At 42.3% G+C, this 24,114-nt stretch overlaps 1 protein-coding gene across 1 annotated transcript in view; it reads right to left on the reverse strand.

Moving 5' to 3' along the window:
• Nucleotides 1-24,114, reverse strand: part of LOC145356879 (bile acid receptor-like) — a 158,283-nt gene that overhangs the window by 25,589 nt on the left and 108,580 nt on the right. The window contains exons 7-9 of the mRNA XM_080209848.1: nucleotides 17,328-17,427; nucleotides 9,223-9,351; nucleotides 7,842-7,970 (exon numbers count right to left, since the gene is read on the reverse strand). Coding sequence (XP_080065974.1) covers nucleotides 7,842-7,970; nucleotides 9,223-9,351; nucleotides 17,328-17,427 — 358 coding nt within the window. The remainder of the gene's footprint in view (nucleotides 1-7,841; nucleotides 7,971-9,222; nucleotides 9,352-17,327; nucleotides 17,428-24,114) is intronic.

Here is a 24,114-nt window from a genome sequence, read left to right on the forward strand (position 1 = left end):
GATGTGAACATTGTTGACAAGACCACCACTTTTTGTCCATCCCAATTGCTCTTGAGAAGATGATGGCAAGCCACCTCCAGTCTGTATAATGTAGATACATTCTTGTTAGATGGGGAGTTCTAGGATTTTGATTTGGCAATGATGAAGGAACAGTGATATATTTCCAAGTCAAGATGGTGAATGACTTGGGGAAAGACTAATTTTATGAACCTGAGATGTAATCTAGCAAAAGTGGACTGTAAATAGCCAAGTAAGAATAAACAAGTGTCAAAACCATGAGAAACATTCAAGGTGACAGTAAAAGACTTCATAATAAATATGTTCTCATAAAAAAAGGGTGGAGCTCCAAAATCTAGAGCCCCCTGGATGTCAAAGAGCTTAGAGAGTAAGAATATGCAAGAAGGGAGGTTTTGTCAGTGAGTGCTCGATACTGCAGAAAGCCTAGAGGAGTATAGAAAAGTGCAAGAAATTAATAAGAGAAATTAGGAGAACAAATGCTGGCAAGAAAATTCAAGGAAAAATATGCTTTATCAATAAAGAGTCTGAGAGTAATGAAGAAAAATGTAGGACATTTCAAACCGAAAAATTAACCTGTGCCTGGAGATGGAAGACTTCTAAATTGATACTTCTAAACTGATACTTGCATCTGTCTTTATAAAAGAGGGGTGAATATATTGTAGTTAAGGAAGAGCAGTGTGAAATATTGAATGGGATAGGCATACTGAGATAAGAGTTTTAACATCTTTCAAAGCAGATAAATTCCAAAGCCAAGAAGCAGGTGTTCCAGGCTGTTAAGGGAAGCAAGTGAGAAAATGGAGAAAGTTCTGACCATCACTTTCCAATCCATTCTGGTTACAGGTATGTGTTAGGCATCTGAGAGTCTTCTAGCATTATACTGTTGTTTAAAAGGGGGGAAAACAATAGACCAATAATTACAGGCCTATCAGGTGGTGGGAAAATTACTGGGACTATTTCTAGGAACAGTATTAATCATTAGTTAGAACAGCACAGATTAATCAAGAACAGTCAGGAAGGATTTGTTAAGCGAAAGTTTCATCTGACCAATATGATTGAACTTTTTACAGTAATAACAAGGATGATTAGTGTGGATAGTGCATTCTACATCGAGTTTTGCAAGGCCTCTAATTAGGTTCCACATGCCAAGCTGATCAGAAAAGTAAAAGCCCATGTGATCCAGGGCAAAGTGACACATTTGATCCCAAAACTTTTTCAGTTTTGACAAAGGGTTATCTGGACTTGAAACATCAGCTCTTTTCTCTCCTCACAGAGGCAGTCAGACCTGCTGAGATTTTCCAGCATTTCTCTTCTGGTTTCAGATTCCATTATCAGCAGTAATTCACATTTATTAAATTTACTCCCAATATTGGCTCATTGGCAGGAAATAATATTCTCAATGGGTATTTTTATGACTGGAGGGCTATTTCTATGGGTTTTTGCCAGACTCAGCAGGTCCTTTATCAATGATTTAAACTTAAACATGGGGTCATGATTAAGAAGATGATCTATAATTTGGCCATACAATTTATACTGTGGAAGGAAGATGTAGATAGCAGGAAGGTGTTAATATGTTGGGCAGGTGAGTAGAAAAATGGTAAATGGAATTCAATCTGGAAAAAAAGTGAGGTTATGTCCCCACTTTAGAAGTTTTATATCATTTGCACCTAACAACATTCATGTAACATCAACTGCACTCAAAAGCAATCATCTAGCTGTCATTTACCATCAATTGCAATCAAAACAGTCACTTAGCTATTATTTAACACAGTCACTGACATCAATGTCATCAATTATCCCAAACCACGATTATGAACGTAAATATAAACCAGAAAAAATGTCCCATTTCCCCCTTTCCTTCAGCTTGCATTAGTTCTCTTCCTCTGTCCCCAAATCCCTCTCGATGTCTCCCCCTCTTCTCTCCCGCTCTGTTATTCATCTCCCTCTCCTGCTTTACCTCCTCCCCTCCACCCTATCTCTGCTGTACCCTCCTCCTTTGCTCCCTCTCCTCTTTACACTTCCCCATTCCCCCTTCCTCTCCTCCTCCTTTCCCCTTCCTCAGTTTACTCTCTTCCTCATTTTCTTCACCCCTCATTTGCCTCCCTCTTTACCCCCTCCCAAGCTGGAGACTTCCACTCAGAGGACTGCCTGAAAACACAAAATGAGTTTTTCCAGGTGCTCAGACTGTAACTTTGACATTGCACAGGAGTATTGCAGCCCATGGCAATGAGATGTCTGATGGGGAAATTGGGGATTAGGGGTTTCAAGAGAGGTCAAGGGGTAGTTCTGAAAGCGGTGACTTTGAGGGACATCAGGAGAGCAACTTGGGCAGCATGGTCAAGAACTTGGCGAGAAGCAAGGCCTGAATACTAAATGGAGAGAGCAAGTGAGGGGAAGAGATTAGAGACTGGAGGAAGGGAGTTTAGACCCTGGGATTGAAGGGGGGAAGAATTTAGATCCTGAGACCTTGGGATGGTGGGTGGGTAGAAAGTTTAGACCTGAGACTAAAATTAATTAAGAACTAATGGCGATCTGATGGTGGTGTCAAGCATACTTTATATAGCAGAACAATTTGTTTGGACTAAAAAAACTGAATAAATTCAGCTTTTTAAAAAATTTATTTATGGCATGTGGGCATCACTGGCGTGACCAGCATATATTGTTCATCCCCACTGGCCCTTTAGAAGTTGGTGGTGAACTGCCTTCTAGAACTGCTGCAGTCCCTAATGTGTAGCACCCACAGTGCTGTTAAGGAGGGATTTACTGTATTTTGACCCACCAACAGTGAAGAATTTTCAAGTCAGAATGTTGGGTGACTTGGAGAAGAACCTCCAGGTGTTCATATGTATCTGCTGCCCACTGGCTTTCCAGATGATAGTTTCTCCAGTGCATTTTGTAGACCATCTACAAAATGCACTGGAGAAACTTAACAAGGTTTCTTAGGCAGCACCATTCAAACCCACAACTGCGATCATCTGGAAAGCCAGTGGGCAGCAGATACATACGGCTGAGAGTACATTCAAATTTGATACCAAATTCATTCCAAGTTTAAACTTTTAATGTCAAATCATTGTGCAAACTTGAACTAAAAATTTATGTTAAAATCTTTGGATAATGGCACTCGTGGAGGGCAAACAGTGCAAGGTAACATTCAATAGGTAGTGAGATACTAAAAAGAATAAAGATCAGATGAATCTTGGACAGCATAAGCATATATCCCCAAAGGCAGGAAGAGAGGTAGATAAAGTGGTCAAGAAATTATACAGGATATTAAAGAGTAAACGGTTAACATCAGAAGTACCCAAAGTTGATGTAACTATGATACAATGCTGCATAACATGTAACAGAGATCTGGAGGGAAGCAGAATTTAACCATGTGCAGAATTACTGAGATGTACACAAAACTGTAAATAAATAATAATACAGCAAGATAGCTTAATAATTTTCATAGGAGGAATGTTAGACACTATTATTAAAGATATAGCAAGGCACTTAAAAAAATTCAAAGTAAAATAGCAGAATCAACACAGTTATATGAAAGGAAAATCATGTTTAACTAATTTATTAGAGTTCTTTGAAGAAGTAACATTTGCTGTAGATAATTGCTGTACTTAGATTTCCGTAAGACATTTCCACATCAAAGGTTAATGTGGAAAAGGAAAGCTCACGGTGTAGGGGGTAACATATTGAAATAGATGTAAGAACGGCTGGCTAACAGGAAACAGTGGATAGGCATAAATGTGCCATTTTCTGGTTGGCAAGATGTTGAACTTCATTGGACACTTCAGCAGGCCAAGGACAGAATGGTCAGAGTGGAAATAAGGTGGGGAATTAAAATGGTAAATATTAAGAAGCTCAGGGTCAACACTATCGATGAATGGGGGTATTCCACAAAACAATCACCCAATCCTCATTTGGTGTCCCCAGTGGAGAGGGGTCTACATTGTGGGCAGTGAATACAATATAGTAAATTTAAAGATGGGCAAATAAATCACAGCTAAACTTGGAAGGAGTGTTTGGGATCTTGGACGGTGGAGAAATGAGGAGGTAAATGGACAAGTGTTGCATCTCCTGCAATTGCATAGAAAGGTGCTTTAAGGGAGGGAGAGACTGTTAGGAATGACTGAAAAGTAGACCAAGATGTTGCATCAGGAATAGTCCGTTTGAAAAGCTGAAAAAAGGCGGCAGGGGAAATATGTTTGGTGATGATATCAAGCTGGAGTTGATGAAAATAGCAGAATGATCTGTTGACTATGGAGGCTGGTGGGGTGGAATGTAAAGATAAGGGAATAGGGAGGGGAAGAGATCAGGGCAGAAGTGGGTAAAATGGGCAGCACAATGGCACAGCAGTTAGCACTACTGCCTCACAGTGCCATGGACCTAGATTTGATTCCCAGCTTGGGTGACTGTCTGTGTGGAGTTTGCATGTTCTCCCCGTGTCTGCTTCCTCCGGGTGCCCCAGTTTCCTCCCACAAACGGAAAGACATGCTGGTGAGGTACCGGAATATGGCGACTAGGGAATTCCACAGTAACTTCATTGCAGCGTTACTGTAAACCTTACTTTGTGACTAATAACTAAACTTTTAACTTTGGATTGAACATGATGGAAGGCCCTGTCAGCCATGCTGGGTGGGAATCCTTGGTTGAGGAAAAAGGAATACATATCGGATGGGCTAGTGTGGAAAATTGTGTCACCAGAACAGTGATGACGTTGAAGGAGGATGGAATTCTCCCATTTTGAAACTAAGTTTTTCAGTTTAGTTTATTTATTAGTATCACAAGTAGGCTTACAATTTTGCAATGAAGTTACTGTGAAAATCCCCTAAGTGCTATGGAAGGAAACAGGAAGGTGAAATGTTTCCTGCTGTGGTGGCCAGCAGAAAGAAATGCCAATCTTCCTGCCCTGACCTTAGTTATTATTTATTTGGGTGCTTTATGCTATATTTAGTGGCAGGGCCTGCCTTGATTTGATTTATTATTGTCACATATATTAGGATACAGTGAAAATTATTGTTTCTTGTGCCCTATACAGACAAAGCATACTGTTCACATGTACTCATGTCCAGATGCCTTATTGAAAAGGCATCCAATATCACTGATCCACTATTGAAGAAAAAAATTGACCTTCTGAGAAAGAAGATGGATCTCCAGGAATATTCTGAAGCTGGACGATGGACAACCTCCAGAACACTTAATCTAGAAGGTCCACCTGCTCTGATGTTCCAGGATCTGGCATTGTGGATGGCCTCCATCCTGAACTCTGGCGGCAACCCTGGGCATTGTTCAGATGAGTCCAACATCTGCATGCCACATTGTTTGAAACATGCTTCATGACAATGCTTTTACTACTGGCACCATAAAGCATCTTATAGGCCTTCATAAGAACATAAGAACATAAGAAATAGGAGCAGGAGTAGGCCATCTAGCCCTTTGAGCCTGCCCCACCATTCAATAAGATCATGGCTGATCTGTCGTGGCTCAGTTCCACATTCCCGCCCTCTCCCCATAACCCTTAATCCCCTCTCTTATCAAAAACCCATCAACCCGCGTCTTAAAAATATTTAGCGAGGCAGCCTCCACCACTTCAACGGGCAGAGAATTCCAGAGATTCACCACCCTTTGATTGAAGAAGTTCCTCCTCAACTCCATTCTAAACCGCCCCACCTTTATCTTGAGGCTGTGCCCCCTAGTCCTACTATCCCTTCTGAGCGGGAAGAGTCTCTCCACCTCTATCCTATCCATCCCGTTCATCATCTTATACGTCTCAATGAGATCTCCCCTCATTCTTCTAAACTCTAACGAGTACAAGCCTAGTTTATTCAGCCTCTCCTCATAGCTCAACCCCCTCAACTCCGGCATCAGCCTAGTAAACCTCCTCTGCACTCCCTCCAAGGCCAAAATATCCTTGCGTAAGTACGGCGCCCAAAACTGCACACAGTACTCCAGCTTGGCCTCACCAATGCCCTATACAGCCGCAGCAAGACCTCCCTACTTTTATATTCAATCCCCCTTGCTATGAAGGCCAGCATCCCATTCACCTTCCTGACCACCTGCTGCACCTGCAAGCTGGGTTTTTGCGACTCATGCACAAGGACCCTGAGGTCCCTCTGCACCGTCGCCTGCTGCAGTTTTTCGCCCCGTAAGTAATAATCCTTCCTACCATTCTTCCTACCAAAGTGGACCACCTCACACTTGCCAACATTAAATTCCATTTGCCATTTCCTGGCCCATTCGCCCAGCCTATCTAGATCCTTCTGCAGACTCTCCACACCCTCCGCACAATTTGCCGTTCCCCCAATCTTGGTGTCATCAGCAAATTTCGACACCATACACTCGGTTCCCTCCTCCAGATCATCTATATAAATGGTAAATAGCTGAGGCCCCAGCACCGACCCCTGGGGCACTCCACTCGTCACCATTCGCCAATCCGAATAGCACCCATTGACCCCCACTCTCTGCCTCCTATTTGACAACCAATCCTCTATCCACGCTAACACCCTACCCCCAACTCCATGTCCCCTGACCTTCTGCAATAACCTCTTGTGAGATCTGCATCCCTATAAATGACATACACATTAGACTGCTGGTTTTTCTGATCCACCATGGCAGAAACCAGTGAAATATCCGCTCTGTAAATTCATGCTATTGTGACATTGATTTCTGGGCCTGCAGCCATGTTCTCCCACCATGCTTGCCATCAAGAATACTGGCTGGGGCCTGGGAGAATTCCGCCCAGAGAAACTGGATTATTGGTCAGTACTTACAGGAAGCAGGGTGTGAGAGCTTGTGTCAAGTTAGCTATGGGTGTCTGTGGATTTGTAGTGAATATTAGTTGATAGCGTATCTCCAGAAATGGAAGGTCCAAACAGCCTCCTTCTGTGTCATAAATTTCTGGGTGCAAAGTCAATTTTGTCAGCAAAACAGGTCCGGTACGATCAGGGAGAGCAAAAATTTGGGCATGAACCTGATTTTTCATCTTTTTGCCCAATCTTACCACATCGCATTGCTGAACAACAAGATTATAAGGTCACGCCCACTGATTCCATTGCAACCGTAACCTTGAGTTTGTAATTCGCTTGTAATTTTGAGTCTCAGCCCACTCACCCTGGCCTCTCCATATTTGGCTTTCTACCCTTTTGCAAAGAAGCTCATTGTAAATTTGTGATGAATTACTTTGCAGCCTTCCAGACTTCAGATCATAACCTCTGCCCCTATTTTTTCCCAAATGGCAGCTGTTGATAATGATTTTGCTTTTTTTCATTTATACCTCCACCAGACCTATCTTTTGTATGTTCAGTTGTCTCCCTTGGTCTTACACCTTCATTCCCTTTGTTATTTAATCTCCTCTGCTTTCCAACCCCTTTAGGACTTTCCATTTTGCTTTTTTTAGTGCTTCACTGCTTTGGTATTTGATTAAAATCTATTACATTTTTAACTTTGCCTAGTTCTGATGATTTAGCAATGGCTTGAAACATTAACTGTGTCTCCCTGCACTGATGCTGCTAGATCTGCTGAGTAGTTGCAATATTTTCAGTTTTTATTTCAAAGTTCCAGCATCTCCAGTATTTTCTCTTTCTTAATGGATCATGTGTTTAGTTATCAGGATTTCATTGCTGTGAATACACACAATCCCTGCCCTTATTGTATACTTGTCATATGTTACCTCTATTCATTGAGAATATTAAACTTGCATTTATCTGTCCCCAAATAATATCCCAGACCTGCACAATTTCTCCTTGAGTTCAAAAAGGAAAATGCAATCAGGTGTGTTGTAATTGTCTTCATCACAATTATTGCAATGCAGTAATTGTATAGAAAGATAGTACCTAGCGTGCAATTTGGAACTATAATTGAGACTTCATCCAGATGGGACTGCTCCATCATAACAGCTGGAATATGCTCTTCAAAACACTGGTTATGGCAACACCCAGAGAGTGTGGAAAAATGATCAGTATCTGTAAAACAAAAGGAACGAATCATTTGGAAAGAGGGAGTTCCAATGAGGTATAGCCTGATACCATATGGCAACCATCTGCATTCCACAACATAACTAAAATACTTCCTAATTTGCTTTTGGTATGTGAATACTTAAACATCAACAAAAACAAAGCAATTCTGAAGCAGGGAAAACGAGTTGTTTGATATCCCTTCCGTAAATCCATGCTGACTTTGTCTGCTCATACCACTGCTTTCAAAATGCTGATCTATGAAATTCTTGATAATGGATTCTAGCAACTTCCCTAGCACCAATGCTAGGCTCATTGGTCTATCATTCCCTATTTTCTCTCTATCTCCCTTTTTGAATAGTAGGCTTACATTAGCTCCCCTCCAATTCAACAGAGATACCCTTCATTACAGAGCCCAAAGAATTTTGGAAAATGACCACCAATGGATCTACTGTTTCTAGGGCCACTTCCTTAATTACACTGGAATGAAGATTATCAGGCGCTGGAAATTTATCCACCTTCAATCCCATTAATTTTCCCAAAACTATTTCTCTACTAACCCTGTTTTTTTCTCAGCTTCTCACTAAAATTTGTGGTTCTCAGAATTTATATGTCATAAAGCTTTGGATAGCTCTTCGGAGATGAAATGTCTAGAAAAAAAGTGATTGCTTTGATTTGGCAAGTACTCCTCTTCCCAAATTGTTTTCATTGATAGATATTAACATGCAGTGTTAGCTATTGCTAAATGGGTAACACTCGATCTAAGCCAAATTGACCCTACACTCCAAATTGACCCTACACTATTCTCCCCCGAATCTGGCGACATTAGGGGTACCACTCACATACACACGGGGCAGGGTAGGTGTAGGAAAATGCTTTGTTGAAATAGCGGCGCGGGCTTGTTGGGCCAAAGGGCCTGTTTCCCATGCTGGGTTGTTCTTTGTATCTTTGTATCTTTGTAAAAGATTCTGGGTTCATGTCTCACTCCGGATACCAGAGCATGAGGTCTATGCTGACTCTAGTTAAATACTGAGGGTTTTCTGTTTTTAGGTGAGTCACAAAACTGAGTATCATTCTCCCAGGTGAATATAAAATCATAGCAATGTTCAAAGAAGAGCAGGGAGTCTGGTATCCTCAACCAATATCATTAAAATAGATCATCTAATCATTATTCCATTTATGTTTGTGGGCACTTGTTGTGTTTCCTTTTTTTCCTAAAATGTGTACCCACCAATCTTTATTTGAATCCCCTGTGACTCACCTTGGATAAATTGGTGACTAATCTGTGTGAAGCGCTGGTTATACAGCTGTGCAGACCGGAGGAACATCACTTCAACAGTGGAACCTTTTAGCAATGCGATCTGATCTTCGTGGTCTAAAGTCTGGAATCCTTAAACAATATGCAAACTACTGAATTTCCAGATTATTATATTCAATCTCTTATTAAAAACATTCAGAAGAAGCAAAAAGCAATCAACAACATTGCCACAAATAACTATTTTGAAAATTATTTGTATTATTTAATGTTTAATACTTGTTCAACTTTTTTAGCCATCATTTCTATATTAAAAGCTAAATAATATATTTTCTTTTCTTCATATGCATTTGCTCAGCAAGAATACAAATCAAAATGGGGAAATGGTGGCATAGTGATAATGTAACTGGACTAGTAATCCAGAGACCCAGGGATATGTGTTAAATCCCATCATAGCAGCCGGTACAATTTGAATTTAATTAATAAAATCTGGAATTGAAAGCTAGCCTCAGTAATGATGACCATGAAACTATTGTAAATTATTGCAAAATCCCACTGGTTCACAAAATCTCTTTAGATGGTATTCTGCAGTACTTACCTGGTCACTCCAGGTCCCCATGCCAAAAGCAGTGTAATGGACTCTTAAATGCTCACTGAAATGCCCTAGCAAGCCATTCAGTTCAAGAGCAATTAAGGATGGGCAACAAGCTCTGGTTTGCCAATTTTGCCCACATCTCATTCAAAAATATTAAAAAGGATGATTGTCTTCTTTAAATCGGAGGAACATTCAGTTTTCAGCCCTTTCTTCTATTTTTCATGTAACATGAAAGCCCCAAACTCTTTACATTGTCAAGGAATTTCCTGGGGAGCTCCCTGGAGGGACAAACAGGGAGTATAAATATGGATGAAGTAGGAGGCCTCAATAAGGCATTCTACATAATTTTTCTTCACTTTCACGAGGTAGGTGACAAAATGCAGCAGCGTTTGGAGAATTAGATGATAATCCTTGACTTGGTCTTTTCCAGTTCAAAGGTATGGAGAACGACAAATAGCAAGACCAGGGAGGCCTAGAAAAGTCCTCAATGATTTCCAGGGTACTGTGGGGCATGACCCACTCCCCGCTATGGGCTGAACTTAGCTGTACATCTCAGTAGGTTGTGTTTAATGATTCCCTGTTGACAAAATCTGTTGTAAATCCCGCTGATGGGAGATCCTATGTTGGGGAACAGTACACTGTGGATGTATAATGGAAATGCTGCCAGCGACAAGGCCATTTTGGAACTCATGCTAATTTCTCAGCCCCCAGTGCCATTCTCACCTGCCAAAAACAAGGGTGGACAATCCCCTCGTTCCCCCAACCAATAGGCAGAACTTTTTGTTCTCTGCACAGAGTGTCGGTTGAGGCAAGAAAACCAGCATGTAGTTCACAGGCTGCAAAGCCCTTTTTTCTCCAGATAATCCAGCATTCTGGCCGATAAAATCTGCAGACATGGTCCACGCCATCACACTGGCAGACTGGGGACAGAAAAGGTTGGCAGCTGAGAATTCTGAGATCGGGGCGCCCAGGGGTCAAAGCTGAGAGTAATATCAGGGTACAAACTGGCGTGTCTTTCACTCCCCAGGGGCTATATGTACCTGTGTACCTCAAGGGGATTCTCTTCACCTGGTTCTCCTTTTTGAAAAGAATTTGGAAACCTTGCCCACATGACTGTGAAGGGTGACACAACTGGGAAGTCCACAATTATATTTAAATGTATTGAAATTCTGACCCTTCCTCAACACCTGGGACCTAACTCTGACCAGTCCCAACATTTTTAGGATATACCAGATCATACAGCAAGTTGGCAGCATTTACTCTGATGGCTATGTGAGGAGGAAATGGGCTAATTTGGTCTATAGGGGTGTTGGTGGTTGCTTTTAGCATAGCCCTCAGTCAGTCCATTTGAGGAGAGTGGTAAGGTGTGGTATATTTGTGATTCATGTAATTTGACAATATAAAATGCTAGAACTCCTCACTGGTGAATGCTGCCCCATTGTCCAGAACCAACATCTCTAGCAAACCATGGGTGGTGAAAATTTGCCTCAACGTTTCTACTGTTGCACAAGAAGTCATGGACTTCATTTCATAGATGTCTATTCATTTGATTGTGTCCATGATAAGTAAGAACATTGTGTCCAAGAATGGACCTACAAAATCAAAGTGGAACCACACCCACTGGTGACCTAGCCTCTCCCAAGTATGCATCCGGGCTGCATTAGTTGCACAGTTCAAACATGCTCTCATTTTCTGCACCTAACCCGGGTCAGCACAAACAGCTGCAAGCCAACATTTTCATCTCAGATATCCCTGGGTGGGTGCTGTATAATAACGATAATAACTTCCTGCCAGGAGTGAGAACGACCATTCCACAAAAGGACACCATCGCCACAGCTCAACTCATCCTTCTTTGTTTGAAAAAGTTTTAATTCTTCAGACTTCCTGTCATAATGCCATGAAGAACCATATACTTCATTCCCGACAATATTGGATCTTTCTGAGTCCAGCATTTGATCTGTTGTGACAACACGGTAATGTGCCAAGAAAATTCGAGGCAAAGATAATTTCTGCAGGAAATTCAAGGCAAAGATAATTTCTTGTGGCACTGATGAGAGCAGCATACTTTGCACTATTTGGAGTTGCATTACCATAATTATTGATCATAAACCATATTAGACTTATTTGGAGAAGATAAAACCATTTCTTCGATAGCTGTTTTTGAGTCATTTGGTACATGACCTCAGACTTTTGTATCTTTTTCCCAACGGAAGAAGGTGGAAGAGAGAATGTGTGGGGTGCGTGGGGTCCTTAATTATGCTGGCTGCTTTGCTGAGGCAGCGGGAAGTGTAGACAGTGTCAATGGATGGGAGGCTGGTTTGCATGATGGACTGGGCTTCATTCTTGCTGTCTTGGACAGAGCAGGAGCCATACCAAGATATAACCAGAAAGGATGCTTTCTATGGTACATGTGTAAAAGTTGATGACAGTCTTAGCAGACATGCCAAATTTCCTTTGCCTCCTAAGAAATTAAAGCGGTTGATGGGCTTTCGTAACTATGGTGTCAGCGTGGAATGACCAGGATGGTGATCTGGACTCCTAAAAGCTTGAAGCTGTCAAACATTTCCACTTAATTTCATTAATGTAGATAGCGGCATGTCCTCTGCTATGCTTCCTGAAGTCTTTAACTAACTCCTTCATTTTACTGACATTGAGGGAGTGATTATTGTCATCATACCAGTTCACCAGATTCTCTATCTCTTTCCTGCATTCCATCTCATCAATGTTTGAGATCTGACCCACAATGGTGGTGTCATCAGCAAACTTGAAAATTGAGTTGGAGGGGAATTTGGCCATATAGTCATCAGTGTATAAGGAGTATAGTAAAGGGCTGAGGACACAGCCTTGTGGGGCACTGTGGTTGAGGATAATCGTGAAGGAGGTGTTGTTGCCAATCCTTACTGATTCTAGGATCCAATCACAGAGGGAGCTGCTGAGCCCTAGACCACAGAGTTTGAGATGAGTTTTATAGGAATAATGGTGTTTAAGGCTGAGCTGTAGTCAAAACAGGAGTCTGACATAAGTGTCTTTGTTATCTAGGTGTTCCAGGGTTGAGTGTAGGGCCAGGAAGATGGCTTCTGTTATGGACCTTTTGCAGCAAGTGGATCAGGGCAGTCTAGGAGACCGGGGTTAATCTGTGCCATGACTAACTTTTTGAAGCACTTCATAATGATGGATATCAGAGCTACTCAGGCATGCTGTTTAGCTTTTCTTTGGTACAGGAGTAGCAGATAGGATCTCAGATTGGTGTAAAGAGGGTTAAAGATGTCTGCAAAAAACCTCCAGCTGTTGGTTCACACAGGATCTGAGTGCTCATTCAGGTACCCCATCTAAGGCAGTCACTTTCCATGGCTTGACCTTTGAGAAGGCTGCTCAGAGATCTGCAATGATGAGCTCGGATAGAGGTTTGTCCAAGGCTTCCGGGGTGGAGGGTGTGCTCTTGCTCAAAACAGGCATAGAATGCATTGAGCTCATCGGGGAGGGGTGCATTGGTGCCAGTGATTCTACACACCTTCACTTCAAAGCCTGTTTTGTTTTTGAAGACTTTGCCATAGTTAACAGGAGTCTGTGTGGCTAGCCTGCGACTCTAGCTTGGTCTGGTACTGTCTCTAGAACATCTTCATTGGATCTCCATAGATTGTATGTGGATTTCTTGTATAAGTCAGGGTTGCCTGACTTGAAGGCCTCAGACCTGGACTTCAGTAAGCAGTGGATATCCCCGTCCATCTATGGTTTCTGGTGGAAAGCACTGAAGTGGGGGCAGCAGACATACTTGAGAATCCCTCAAGACAAGCTGCCAGATATTTAACCCACACCGAATACTGAGCTGGGTCTGGCGAAAACTCACATCAATGCCACTTACAACAGCTCTATATAAATGTGAACCTGGCACTTCCATAATAATTTACCATTCCAAGCAAAGATTTTAGCACTGACACATTATTCTGGGCAGGTGTTTCTTTCATGGTCCAAATTTTATCTTCCATCAAATGCACCCCTTATCCGTCTCTCTAAACCCCAATAAGTTACCTCATTTGATTTAAAGTTGCATTTCATTCTCTTTAACCTTACTCCAGCTTTCTATAAATGTTTTAAAACCTTCTCCAGGTTGGTTAGGGTTAGGGTTATATGCTCCTCTTCTGTGCCCCCTGTGATTAGCACATCATCCAAATAAAATTACCTTTAGTAAATCTTGTAATACAATATAATCTCCATTGTGCGTTGAAAGATTGCACAACTAAAAGGCAGTCAGGTGTACCATTATATGTGTTAATAGTGATGAACTCCCTGGATGCATCATCTAGTTCCAGCTGCTGGTACACATAACTCATGTCTAACTGAGTGTAAGCTAGCTTGGCGCACAAGTCCTCTATTTTAGGTTTGCCACCTTAATCACTGTTAGGTTATAATGCCCACATATTCAAATTTTAGTCCCCACAAATTTGAATTTAGAGCCCTCACATATTCATAGTCTTATCTGGGTTAAGTATCAGCACAATGAGTGCTACGCACTCCACAAACTGTACGAGCTTGATAATGCCCAGATCTGCTAACCTTTTCATCTTAGTCTTCGCATTTATATAGAGCTGTTGTAAGTGGCAGCGATGTGAAGTTTCATCAGACCACGTAGTTGGTAGGGTATGGGTCTTGCTCTGTAAAGTTTTGGTGTAGCCTCTGGATGTACAGAAATTCTGGCTTTCTTGCCTTATATTTCAACCACTTTTTGAAATACTTCCTGCTATTTCCTAAGGATGTCACGTAGTCCCCTTTATTAATTTTGAATATTTCTACCCAGTTCACATATATTTCCTGAAGCCAATCTTGTCCTACCAAGTTTGGCCTTTGACCCATGACTACAATTAAGGACAGTTGGACAGATTGCTGTCAGTAACTTATAGGTGTTATAATTATTCCCAAGATCAGTACTGCCTCCCCCATATATGTCACCAGCTTGGTTGCCATGCCTTTTAATCTCAAGGACTGGACTCCTCCCTGTGGGTCTTGAAAAGTTTGTTCTCCCACTAATGTAGCAGAGATTCCTACGTCTATCTCCATTTTGAGTGGACGGCCATTAAGCATCAATAGAATTGTGATGGGAACCACTTTGTTCACCTTAATATTATTCAAATCGTATACATCTGATCCTTCTTCAGAATTACTCTCTACACTGTGCACTGGAGCCAGAAGTTCTTTTCTTCCAGCACTGGGCAGGTCCTGTTTAACCTTACACTTGCTTTTTATACACCCTTTGACAGCCACAGGCATAGCATGCAGCTTCCATCAGCCTACACATCTCTTGGGGGTGGGCTCCCCCACACTAATAGCATTCTTCACAGTTTATGTTTTGTAAACCAAATCTCCTACACCCCTGCACTCATTCTGGTTCAGTACATTTTTACTCGTTAAAGTCTGCGCCTCTATCCCTGGTGCTACTGCCATTTGCAGTTTCGCTCCAAACTAGGTGAACATTGCGAGCTTGCACACTTTGAAGTTGCATGATGTCTTTTTCTGCACTTTCCATAGCAAGGGCAATTTCTACTACCATCTTCAGGGTTTCTTCTGTATGGCAGTATTTTTCACTCCCACACATTAACTGGTCTCTCTCAACATCTCATTAAGGATAGATACAAATTCACAATGGTCAGCCATTTGCCTCAACCTCACCAAAAAGCTGCTATCACTTTCTTATGGACTTTTGCCATTGAATTAAACTTGTATTTCTGTACAGTGTTGGGGTACTAGACCAGAGCCCCAAGATATGTTATGAAGCCAGATTAGACCCCAACAGTTTTTCTGTTTCAACACATAAAGGTGAGGAAAAGAAGCTTCACTCCAGGAGTAATGTCATTAACAAATTAGGGCTGTTTTATCAAAATAAATTTTAACCATAGCACAATTTAAGTATAACTCTAACAAAATAAAGCAACTTAATTTTTAACAATTGAACAATCTTTAAGCATGAAAAGAAACTTTTCACTATTTCTGATCCAAATAAGCAACACTCTTCTTACACACTTAAAATCTCCTTTAAATATAGTTAGCAATCACAAAAATTGCCAAAATGTGTATTGACAGCCTTGGAGTTTTGATAGAAATATAGAGCTTTCAGAAGCCTGCAAAACACTCATAACTTCAACCAGAACAACCAAACAAACACCTTTCTGCAAATGAGCGGCACGGTGGTGGCACAGTGGTTAGCACTGCTGCATCACAGCATCAAGGACCTGTGTTCAGTTCTGGCTTCTGGTGACTAGAGTTTGCACATTCTCCCCATGTCTGCATGGGTTTCTCCAGCGTTTCCTCCCACAGTGCAAAAATGTGTGAGTCAGGTTGATAGCCATGCTAAATTGCCCCTTACTGTCAGGGGCACCAGCAGGGTAAATATGTGGGATTATAGCGTTAGGGCCTGGTTGGCATTGTGGTTGGTGCAGGGTCAATGGGCTGAATGGCTGCAGGGATTCTATGAAAAGCTTGTTTCTTTTTTATGCAGATCCAGATTGCATAAAAGCCACAACATCACATGACCCTGTCAATCACTCTAATCTGAAATCCGAGAAGAATTTAAGTAAACAAAAGTCCATTAACTCTACTTAGCATAGCCACATGCAAGTGAGTAATTATTCTGTTCTCCCATGTATTCCTTGCAGACATACTGACTACCTGTAGAAAAAAACTGAACTTTTAAACATTTTCCTGAAACATAAAGAAACATACAAGGTATATACATGTAATTTGCACATTTTCATCACAATAGTCAGTAAGGGTTTTAGATGATAATGCCCTTTCACTATTTCTATGAATTCTTCAAAGGTGTTAGTGTCAGGGCATCCAGAGAAGTCTAAACAACCTATAGATTTGGGCAATGCATGCTGTTAACAGAATTACCCTCTGCTTCTTCTCCTCTGCTTTTCATTTGCATTGAAGAAGTATTGCAGGCATCCAACACAATCCTTCAAAGTAACTAAAGACGTATTTATTAACAAGAATAACTATATGCAGAGAGCGAGAAAGATGCCCGGGAGAGCCCACGTTTTGCTGCAATTGGACAAACAAGTCACATGACCCTCTAAAGCTTTGCCACTTAAAAAGGCTCACTATTGCAGCAAAAAAAAGAGCATTTCTAGACTTGATACTATTGCATAGTGAATTTGCACAGTGGTTAGCACTGCTGCCTCTCAGCATCAGTGACCATGGTTCAATTCCCGGCCTGGGCCATTGTCGGTGGGGCGTCTGCATATTCTCCCTGTGTCTGCGTGGGTTTCCTCCGGGTGCTCCAGTTTCATCCCACCGTCCAAAGATGTGCTGGTTTAGTGCATTGGCCATGCTAAATTTTCCCTCAGTCTACCCAAACGGGTAGATGCTGGAGTATGGAGCTTAGAGATTTTTCACAGTAACTTAATTGCAGTGTTAATGTGAGCCTACTTGGACAATAATAAATAAACTTAAACCTAAAACCTAAATGTGGAAAAGTTATCTACAGGTGTAATATAACACAAAAAATTTGAACCCTTCTCACCTGGTAATCTTTTGGTAAACTCCACTAATACTTCAACGTGTAGTGTAGCATTCTCCGTGAGCCGAAGAAAATCTTCCACAGGGTTTGCAAGTTCCAGCAGCTAAATCATAAAGATACAAAGGTTCAGCACAAAGTATTTTCTTTCAAAGTAAGATTCATCATCATAATCCCAGAAGAAAAATATAATGTATGTTGAATATTTTCTCCACAAGTGTTACAGTAAAAAATGTAAATGATCGTAAATCCTGTACACTGAGAAATCTATAGTACATTCCATGCTTTTACAATGGACAGCAGCATTTTTTATTCAGCAATCTTCCATCCCCAGCATTTGACATTATTCAAGGTACATACCAATACATAGACCATTCAGAACCATTATCAGCATCTTCTATCCATGTGAGATGGTAGATATTTTACATGGTAGATATTTGTTGATTGTTGAAGAGTCCAAACTGTGAGAGGCAGATTTTTCTAAAAATGCCACAGGTAAGGTTGTTATCAGATGTCATTATGTCATTGATATGGGTACCTGCTGTCAAATTGAAGCAGCTATTTGATTTTTAACATCATAGAGGCTTACAGCCCAGAAAAGATCCCTTGGTCCATCGCATCTGCACTGACAATAATAAACCACTAAAGGCACGCTAATCCCTTTTTCCTGCATTTGTCCCATATCCTTAAATATTTCAAATGTTCATCCAAATATTTTTAAGATTTTAAAGTTTATCAACAATATTCTCTTGGGCACCAAACAAAGGGTAAAAGCTAAACATTGATTTGTTCTTGTTTGAAGATGGGAGAGAAAAATCTTTTATTGGTCTATTTTGGGAATAGGTGGCTACTATTATTTAATTTGTTTTCTGATGAAGCCAGCACAAGCCACGTGGATGGAGTCTTCTTTCCTTTAACTACATTATCTGGTATGTTATTATTTCAGTATTTCTCTGGAACTGAATCATCAACTTCTATAGTTTCTTCTTCCTCATTGGCTTTGTGCTCAATACCTCCTGCTGTTCCACCATTGGCTGGCCAGCCTGCAGTTCTTGGGTATCTGGAAGGAGAAGGGTGCAAGGATAGGTTGGGGTGCAAGAGTGTATGCTTCCAATCACTCAACAGCACTGTTTGGTGGATGCTTGAAATCTGACAAGGTAATTGACCTGAAATATTAACTTTGCTTTTCTCTTCACAGACGCTGACTGGCCTGCTGATGATTTTCACCATTTTCTATTTTTAGTGCATGCTTACGTCCTCTGCACCTTGTAAATCAAAAGAGATTATGGGATGGGAGAGAAATAGAAGGTGAGAGGCAGGATTAGGAATGAGGGTAAAATTATTTTACAGCTAGTAATGGTTTTAGGATCCAATGATGATAAACACCATCTCTTCCATTGGGGTAAGGCCACGCAGTCATGCCTATCTCATAGATCCTGCTGTCTCTGGTTATGTGTCACCTTGTCCTGCAAGAGAGAGGGATGTGCGCCAGTGAGTGTGATGCAATACACTTAGATGATGTAGTTGTCTTGGTTGAATAGCTGTTAGTGCGTATGCTGCAGGATATGGATTTGAGGCTTGCAACAGCACCAAATATATGAGGGTGAGGTGAAGCTATGACTGTTAGATATGAGTCATAATACAGATTGTTGGGGGGGGTGATGATGGGGTGTGGTGAATTGAGCAGTTTGTGAGACTAGTAAAGCAGCTGGTGGGATATGGCATTGAATTCAGTGACCATGTCCACTTGTGTGAAGTCATGGAAGTTTTTACAATACTGCATCAGTTCCTCTGGGCTTCACCATAAGCATTGACTGCCACAGCTGTCTAGTTCAGGAGTCCTTGGTGCAAGAGCTGGAAAGAGAGTGATGTGATTTGTTTGCAGCTGGACAGGAGGCCCTCCAGACAATCTTTATGAAGGACCGACAATCTTTGCAAAGTTTGTCTGAAGGGTCTCCTAGCCCCCTGTGGATGGCTGACACCGATTTCCCTCTCCAAATCCTGCAGGATGGCCTCCAGTGCAACATTGGAAAATCTGGGAGTTTGCTCTCTGCCATGCTGTCCCATTCTTGTGAATTCTCCAGGTCAAATCTGTGGACCAAGTTGTCAGGTGAAAAGATGATGACATGGCTACAAAAGAGGTAATCAGGTGGGAGCTCAGGAGTCATCCCCGGGAGCCTGGCCAGAGCACAAATGCTGATATATTTGCCAAACTAGTGAACAAACTACTCATTGTTGAAAGTCCGTGCTGTCAGGAACCCAACACATTTACATGATGTCAGGAATTGGCAGAATGGCACAAGGAGTTTGCCACATTGAAAATATTATCAATAATTGGGAAACGTTTGAGAAAGAGTGACATATTTACTGCAATGTTGCATTGTCTGACAAGTTAAAAAAGGTAAAGGCTTATATTCTAGTAAACTTAGCTGGCCCCAAGACAATCAAAAAATCCAAGTCTTTTTTTTCCAGATGGAGGAGGAAAACGAGGACCCTGAAATAATCTTTAAAAAAAATGAGAATACCTGCCTACTGATAAAAAAAATCCTCAATAGATGTGTTCAATTCAACAAACCAAAGAGCAGATGAATCAATACAATATTACATGTCCACCTTGAAACCATTGGCAAAGAAATGTACGTTTGGAACTGTCACTGATGAATTAATCAGGGACCGAATGGTTTGTGGAATTCTTAATGACTTAGCCCCCAAGCACCTGCTGCGTGAGAAAGACCTAGGGTGGGATTCCCCCAAAAAAATTATAAGTGTTGAATTCACGTAAAAACTGGAGTAAATCCTGCTGATTTTTTTAGTGAGATTTTTCAAAATGAATCACCCATGTTCTGCGCACTGCAGAGTGCTCTCGTGTGAATCTCATGAAATATCTGTGGGCAAGGACTATTCCCACTAGAGAGGCCAGCAGCAAAACGCTGAGCGGGCCACTGCCCATGCACTAATCTGTCAGAGCCGAGATCAGTACATGCGCAGTAGCCTCGCACTGCCAGCCTCCCGCTTGCTGGTCAGCCTGATTGCTGGCCAGCCCCATAATCCTACAATGCTGGCCGTGTGACCCCTCTCGCCGCACCCCCCCCCCCCCCCCCCCCCCCCCCCTCAAACGACACAATTGCTGGTCTCCCGGACCACTGATGGCCAGCCCTGATTGCTGGCTACCCTCCTTCTCCCTCTGTCATTGCAGAGTGCAAAGCGACAGCAGGAACCCCCCCATCCCCACCAATCTCTCCCAGAGGCCTCCGTCCCATAGGTCCTGCCCCCATTAGGTCCTGCTCCTGGGCACAGACCACTGGGCAGTGCCAAGCTGTCCCTTGAGCATTTGCAGTTTGCCCCTTGGGCAGTGCCAGAGGGCCGGGCTGGAACTGCCAAGCTGGCAATGACCATGAGGTATCTCCCCTTGCCTCCAATCTCCTGGGGAGCCAACATGGTCCCTCTTCATTCCAGTGGGGTTGGGCCGGTAGGTCCCTGCAAGTGGGGAATTACTGTAAACCCTGCTGGTGCGAAACACTCTGGTGGGCGTGGGAAGAGGTTGGGGGGGAGTGGGGAAAGGTTGGGGGGGTGTGGGGAAGAGACTAGTGGGCCCAGAGACTGCAGTCCCAGACCCACTAATGATATGCAAATTCTATTTTAAATAATTTACACAGCTCCTTGCTGATTTCTGGCGCAGAGCAGATTGCACCAGAAAGTTAGCAGCAGGAGATTCACTGAGGTCGTGGCCAGTGGGAAGCCCATTAAACAGCTTCTGTTTGAGTCACCCCGCAATGTAACAAGCAGCCATTGTGTATTCAAACAATCAGGAAAGAGCAGAGACTTTAGTCGGGGAACAGAAGTTTTTGCAGTACATGGTGCACCTTTTTCCAAATGCAGTGGCCATCACCCTCCAAAAAGAACATATTCGGTTTTGCATATGTTAAAAGCTGCAAAGAATGTGGGAAATGGAATCCCTTCGCTGCAAATTGAAACCACAGCAGCCCTCCTCTGCCATCAGCAACATGGCAGCTGTTCAGTCCTCCATGGATTGGAGTGTCAGTAAAGTGAATGTATTGGAGCTCAACCAATGCAACAAAGCCACGGAGCCTCCAACAACATTATAATATGAGAGCGTCAACACTGTCACAGTAAAGGGTGAGGTCTTCATCACCCTCAATATCATTTGCAGTAACACAACACTGAAGGTAAAGATTACCACTGGAGGCAAGGGAAGTTGAATAGACCCATATTCAGCATCAGACCCCAGCACCTGGGCAGATCTCATGGCTTGTGATGAATAAACCATCCACACTGAAGGTGTAGCTACCCTCCACTGCACACAGGTTTAAGTTTCATATAATCGACCAGAATGTAAGGCCATGACTAGGTCTTTGGGACAGCATTACATTGGGGTTCATTCAACGTGGTCCACAATTATATGTTCTACAACAACTGCCCCAGAGATGACAGAATACAAAGACCTTTTAATCTGTGACATCACTGGTAAGCTGCCAGTTATTTATCACAAGACTAAATGATTCAGACCACAGTCTGTGCTCCGAGAAGAGTTACTGGTAGCCATGAAAGCAGAAAGTTTCAACGAACTTCATTGGATGACAATACAAAGTGTTATCATTGCTACAGACACAGAATGGGTTTCAGCAATGGTGGCTGCAGTAAAAAAAATGGAACAGTCAGGGTACGTATTGACCCAAGACACTTAAGCTGCTCAGACTTCATCACTCTTAGATGATAGCAGATATGCTAAATACTAAGTTGTTTAGCATTCTCGATGCAAAATGTGGGTTCTGGCAGAGGAATCCTCAGAGCTGACCAAGTTCACATCTCCGGTCGGCTGATATCATTTTCTTCATGTGTCCTGTAGAAACTCCACGGACAGTGAGGTTTTCCAGCAATGCATGGAGCAAGTCTTCACAGGTTAACCTTGCAAGGTCATTGCTGATGACATCCTTGTTTGGGGTGTATTATTGCAAGAACATGATACATGCCTTTATCTCAACATCAACAGAATCAGATCATACAGCTGAAGCTTAACCCTGTGAAATGCAGATTCATATTCAGTCAGGTTTTTTAACGTGGGTCATTCATTAATAGCTGCTGGTGTAAAGACTGTTCCAGACAATGGTCATCCGACATTTGGTTATTCCTGTGGACAAGCACATTTTATAGCATTTTCTTTGAATGACTAGTTATCTTTCTAAAATCATTCCTTCTAATAGTGAGGTCACTGGATCTCTTTATCAGCTCCTCCACCAGGACTTCAAATGGTGTTGGCAGGAGCACCACACAGCAGTCTTCAACAGACTCACACAGGCACTTGTAGTCCCGGTGGTACAATACTGTGGCATTCAAACACCTATACTCATATCAGCCAAAGGCTCCCAGCACAGACTTAGTGCAATTTGCATCCAGAATGGCAGACCAATAACCTTTGCACCAAAAGCCTTCACTGACACTGAGACTCACCATGCATGGATCAAAAGGAACCCTTCGCTCTAGTCTTCATCTGTTAGAAATTTTATAAGTTCATACATAGTCATCTTGTAAGGGTTGAAATTGATCATCAGCCACTTGACAAGAGGACAGCACCTCTACTGCCATGATATTGATGTTTTCCTCACCATCTGCCTGTTCTGTATTAGGTAGAAAGGGCATCAGCCACTCATACCTATCTTAAAAAAGCCTTTCCGCACTGTCTGCATGGCTGCAATGCATGATGCTAATGCTGCAATAATTACAATCTCAGGTTCATCTACACATGTGGTAAGGAGCTGTACTATGCTGATGCCCTTTCTACCCGATACAGAACAGGCGAGGAAAACATCAATATCATGGCAGTAGAGATGCTGTCCTCTTGTCAAATTCAGAAACTCAAAGGTGTCATAAGTGGACATCGCACGCATACAACTACACAAAATCATCATGAAGGGACTGGCCAGAGTCCTCAAGGAGCTTCTCCACAAGCTCTGCACATTCTTCATCATCAGAGCTGAACTAACCAATAGGATCAACTGATACTACATGGCCAGCGAGTCATCATCCCTCCATCTCTTCACAGGTACTACACCTAACAACTTCACCAAGGGTACCACAGGTTGGAAACAACCAGATACAAAGAATCACTATACCTGCCCTCTATGTATGCAGACATGGAAAAGAAAGTCTCCAGATCTGCACCATCTAATGTACTCAAACTGCATCAAACAAAAGAACCCTTGTACTTACAGGAGGTCTCGGACCTCCCATGGTCATTCACAGCTTGTTTGAATGGAATGGTAAACAACACCTAATCTTAGTTGATTCATATCCTGGGTGGTTTGAACTTGACTACCTGCCAAATATGATGATAACAACAGTCATTATCGGACTCAAGAGATACATCCCTCAAAGGCTCTTGACAGACAACACTCGCCAATTCAGCTCCACTGAATTCTGCAACTTTACACACACGGGTCTTTGAGCATATCATGAGCGATTCCCTTTGCCCACAGTCAAACAGCCTGGCAGTATGAATGGTTTGTTCTAGAGAAGCATCTACTAGAGAAATGTTCACCAGATCGCACAGACTACGGTGCTGCACCATCAGTCTGTGAAATCCAACAAGTCAAGGCCTGTCCTAGTCAGCACAACCACTCTTTTCTAGGTGTCCCAGGACCATGACTCCTATTGCTAAGGCTCTGCTGTAGCCCAAACTTGAAACCAACGTTTCACGCAAACTACTCCAGAAGCCAATGCAGTGAGTCCTCATGTAACATAGACTGAGAAGCAGATCGCACTATGATTGAGATTC

Source organism: Carcharhinus amblyrhynchos, chromosome 22, assembly GCF_965287045.1.
Source record: "Carcharhinus amblyrhynchos chromosome 22, sCarAmb.v2.hapA, whole genome shotgun sequence".
NCBI classification, from domain to species: domain Eukaryota; kingdom Metazoa; phylum Chordata; class Chondrichthyes; order Carcharhiniformes; family Carcharhinidae; genus Carcharhinus; species Carcharhinus amblyrhynchos.